General features: G+C 38.6%; 1 protein-coding gene across 2 annotated transcripts in view; it reads right to left on the bottom strand.

Moving 5' to 3' along the window:
• Positions 1-4,295, bottom strand: part of LOC119575049 (N-acetylneuraminate lyase-like) — a 6,149-nt gene extending 1,854 nt beyond the window's left edge. Inside the window, exons 1-6 of one of the 2 annotated variants that reach the window (XM_037922432.1) lie at positions 4,162-4,295; positions 3,829-3,852; positions 3,075-3,133; positions 2,479-2,549; positions 957-1,099; positions 434-602 (exon numbers count right to left, since the gene is read on the bottom strand). In XM_037922432.1, coding sequence (XP_037778360.1) covers positions 434-602; positions 957-1,099; positions 2,479-2,549; positions 3,075-3,133; positions 3,829-3,831 — 445 coding nt within the window. In that variant the 5' untranslated portion in view covers positions 3,832-3,852; positions 4,162-4,295. Of the gene's footprint in view, positions 1-433; positions 603-956; positions 1,100-2,478; positions 2,550-3,074; positions 3,134-3,638; positions 3,769-3,828; positions 3,853-4,161 lie in introns of those variants that run through there. The other variant, XM_037922439.1, reaches the window with a different exon arrangement.
• Between the last annotated feature and the right edge of the window lie 705 nt (positions 4,296-5,000).

Genomic DNA, 5,000 nt, shown 5'->3' with positions numbered 1-5,000 from the left:
CCCTCGCCGTCAGTGGATGGTAACCCCGGCCATTCTTGCACACAGGGGTCATTTAGAAGCAAAATAAAACAGACAGTATGTCACACCAAGAATATCCATTGTAACAAATGGAATGAAACCAAACCAAACCTCTATCCCATATCTTTTTTTGCAGTGTTACTAATACTAATATATCTCTCACCCAACCTAAGAAAAAAAAAAAAAAAAAAAAAATAATAATAATAATAATAATAATAAAATAAATAAATGAGTAATCAGACTACATCACCAAAATTAATCTATCAGCTTACACATCATCACACTCTTAATAACTCTTCAAAACCTTAAACCACCATTCCCTAAACAAGATCAGCAAACAAAAACCAAAAAACAAAGAGGCAATACAATAAAAAAAACAGTCCCCATCAAGACCCGAGCCCCTCAGATTGCTCACAATTAACCTGAGTCTTCATGGGGATGTGGTAATAGAAGAGCGGGGAGCCGGGACACGCCTTTGCCACCTCCGCCATGTAGTCGACGAGCTCATCGGCGCTCCGGGGCTTGTCGAAGATGCAGGGGAAGACCGCTATTCCACACGCCCCTAAGGACTCGGCGTGCCTGGCCTGTAGGAGGTAGGATGGGGGGGGGGGAGTTGTTATTATTTATTGATTTATTTATTATTATTTATCTATTATTATTTTTTTTTTTTTTTGGGGGGGGGATCTTGGGGTATTTGTCTGTTCGATTGTTTGAATGACATTCTCTGTGTCTGTCTCTGTTTTCTCTCTGTCTCTGTCTCTATCTCTCTCTCTTTCTTTCTCTCTCTCTCTCTTTCTTTCTTTTTCTTCCTCTCTTCTCTCTCTCTCTCTCTTTCTTTTTCTATCTCTCCTCTCTCTTACTCTTTCTCTCTCTCTTCTCCGTTATATGAATCTAGTGAATCAACAACATAACAAAAAAGGATAATTAACGCATCTCACCAGCTCCTGAGTATCCAGTAGACACCCTGCCCCACACTGGATAATCACGGTGCCCACGTCCTTCTTGCAGGCCATCCAGGCTTCGGCTAGCTTCTTCCTCTCAGCCACGGTCATGGACATCCCCTCGCCTGCTGTCCCGTTCACTGCCAGGGGTAAGATGGGGCCGATGTGATGTGGACGGCGTGACAAGCGGTTGAGAGTTCCCGTCCCATCTTTTTTTTTTTTTTGGGGGGGGCTTCTCTCACTTTCTTTTCTTCGTCATCCCTCTCTCTCTCTCTCTTTCGTCTGTCAGTTCTTTCTCTCTCTTCTCTCTTCTTTCTTTCTTTCTCTCTCTCTCTCTCTCTCTCTCTCAGTTCTCTCTCTCACTCTGCGTTGTGTGTGTGTTAAATAATTAATGAGAGTATATACTTTATTTAACGTTGGGGCATGAGTTTGAATGTTTATATCTTGACATCTCTGATACACAGTTCAGTTCTCTCTCTCACTCTCTCAGTTTTCTCTCTTACTCTCTCAGTTCTCTTTCTCACTCTCTCAGTTCTCTCTCTCTCACTCTTTCGGTTATCTCTCTCACTCATCTCTCTCTTCCTCCTCCCCATCTCCCCTCTCACAATCTCTCCCTCTCTCTCCTCTCTCAGCCCCCCCCCTCTCTCTCTCTCTCCTCCTACTTCTCTCCATCTCCCCATTTTACAATCCCCTCCCCTCTCTCTCTCTCTTTCTGTACACCAAATGATATCTAAAACTCATGTGTCAGTGATTTTCATGCTGTAGGTAATATATATTACCCTGTTATAAGCAAGTAGACATTAGAATGAGGCGGCATTTTATATTTTTCAAGACAGAATTTTTCGTTTACATCATCAAGCAAAATATGTAATAGGGAAGGTAACTATATACATCAGCATTTTTTTTAACAAGACACGATGCTTTACCCACGAAGTTTGGACATACTTCAAAGTCTTCATTCGTAATTAACAGGAAAAAATAATCCCGTAACATTTCTCAAGTTTAGACGGGCAAACAAGGGGAAGATAACCACTTTATCTCAAGGTCTTATCGCGTGTGAAAGAAACAGCTGATACATAATGTTATTTACAACTCGTATGATCAAATCCGCATAAGATTTCAAAGTTAGCATCACTATATTTCATTTTATGTCCAAAACTTAATTTCAGCTTAAATTATGCTAGCATGAAAATATATGAACAATGCTACATTTGTTCAAGATACAGATGGATGAGGTAAAAGGGGATACTAATGTTCTAAAGCACACACACACACACGCACACACACACACACAGAGAGAGAGAGAGAGAGAGAGAGAGAGGGAGAGAGAGAGAGAGAGAGAAAGAGAGAGAGAGAGAGAGGTTGAGAGAGAGACAGAGACCGATAGCCAGACAGAGAAAAAAGAGACAGACCGATAGCCAGACAGAGAGAGGCAGAGCAAGACAGAAACATAAAGAAATATAAAGGGTAAGAGATCTGCCCACAATATACAAGGAGCGAAACCTGCCTCCACACTCACCCCAAACCCCAGTGACGCCCGTATTCCGCAGGTGCTTCGCGTAGGCCGGGATGACGTCGAGGTTCAGCGATCTGCAGGAGGCAAAAGACGCGAGTGTGGAAGAATGAATGTTTGTGATGACTCGTACTCTGCTGGTGAGTTCAAAATACGTACACACACCCGCGGGCGTACACATACATACATACATACAACATACACACACACACACACACACACACACACACACACACACACACAAGCACGTTCATACACTAATACATGCAGACTTAAACACACACATATCTACATATATGCATATACTGTTTATGATCTTTCTTTGTTTATCCTCTTTCCCTCTCCCTCTCTCTCCACCCACCATCAACATCACACCACACACACAACACATGATTATTATATATTATATGTGTTGTGATTATTATATTGTTATATATGTTATTAAAACACATGTGTGTGTGTGTGTGTGTGTGTGTACATATAAATGTATATATCAAGCAATCAACCAATCCATCTACACTTATACTACATTTCTAGCGTTCATCCACCACCTTCACCGCCAAACGCACGAAATCACAACCCACAACGCGTAAACTACGTACCCATCACTGTGAAAGGGAGCGAAAGTCGGCGCCATCAGTCCGTGGAAGGAGAACTTGGCCTGAATTAAAAGGATTAAAAATAAATAAATAAGTAAAAAATGGTTGTAATTAGGTTTGTGTTTTTTTTTTCTAATGTAATTATGAGGGGATGTATTGTGAGTCATATGTTTGTATTACAGATGCGTTGTGTGTGTGTTAAATAACTAATGACAGTATATAATTTAACGTTGGGGCATGAGTTTGAATATTTATATCTTGACATCTCTAATACTCAGTTCGAGTTCCCATAATTAAATTAAAAAGATACCTGTCTACTGAAAACTAGGGGTATAATAGCTTTACTGTGATATTTGAATGTCTCGAGACATATTCACCTTGATTAAAATTTTAAGAATGAAGTATTATACATACATAATGATTACACATTTATATGTCTATATAATATATATAATATACATACATACATGTACACACAATATATATATATATATATATATATATATATATATATATATATATATATATAATATATACATATACATATACATATATATAGATACATACATATTTGATTTGATTTGATTTCTGTAACTCCGACGGTTTCTTCTAATGCCAGCATCATTTAAGAATTACAAAGAATAATAAGCATTTGTACAATCTACTACACGTGAATGTTCATGTTCGAGATGTAGACCATGTTCGATCCTCTCCTTCACTGAACATGGTCGTTTGAAGAACAACACGGCGGGCTTACCATGGTTTCTGATCTCTCTGGTCTCTGGAAAGAAGAAACACTGTACCTTAATTTCTGACAAGAGGGTTTTAGATATGATGCGTAGAGAAATGTCAAAAATGAAAACAAACTAAATGTGCAAACGCACGAGCGCTTGTAACCAACTCATTCAGGAGATAAGGTGAAGCATCTCATGTCTTTAACATCAACATTGAGCTAGAAAAGATTAAAGTATTTATATCGCACATTCATCAACTTTGATACTAAACGGTTCGACAAGGCAACACACAAACACCTTAACAAATATAAAATAAGATGATGATGATAGTAATAATATAATTTAAGAATTCTTACAATCAAACAGACTAAAGACGAATCTCCAGTGACAGGGAGGGAACTATAACCTGACTGCTCTTGACCACCAGTAACCTACTACCACTGCAGCTCAAGGACCAAAGTTCGGGTACTTGTTGTCGAGCGCCTTGGTTGCCAACTAGTGAGAACCCTAGAAACCGTGGAAGAAAATTTGCTCTAAATTTCGCCAAGGTTATTATTATGCTTAATCACATTTTTTTTTATAACATTTATCCGGTTATATGTGTGGGTTTATGCTTTTTTTTTTTTAAATAGTGAAGGAATTGTTCAGCGAAAACAAAGTGTATTTAGTAGAAATAAAGATTTCACAGTACGTAAATACCATGAGAAATGTAGGAGGGACCGAAACCATAAGAGACGGGGAGACAAGAGTCAACACTCAAGGGAGACTGAACATATGTGGTAAAAAGATGAAGATTCATCGTCCTTGGTGTTGATTGTGGAAGCGCCATCTTCACTGATAGCAGTAGCAGAGGTGGTGATAATAAAAATGAATCATTTATGCACTTCTGTTTGTCCTCTGCGTTTGGTAAATGGCTTGGACAGCAAAGGCGTTTACTTTGGATTTACCGTAGGAAATGTAAATAAAAACGAATGAATAATTACAGACATTTTCATTCATGCAAAAAATGCAAACCAAATATTCCTATCAATGGTGTCAAATAAGGAGCAATGTAAATGGCGACAAAGAAACAGAAAAATTAAACTTTATGAGAAAAACATCATCAGACAGACTTAGGACTGGTAAACGTGTTGTGTTTTGATGTAACTGAGGAAGAAAGATGCCTGCTGTAGCTGAGAAAATTTTTTATGCAAAA

Source organism: Penaeus monodon, chromosome 1 (assembly GCF_015228065.2).
Source record: "Penaeus monodon isolate SGIC_2016 chromosome 1, NSTDA_Pmon_1, whole genome shotgun sequence".
Taxonomy (NCBI): domain Eukaryota; kingdom Metazoa; phylum Arthropoda; class Malacostraca; order Decapoda; family Penaeidae; genus Penaeus; species Penaeus monodon.
Note: the sequence above shows the minus strand (reverse complement) of the source record. Positions and strands in the feature narration are given on the sequence as shown.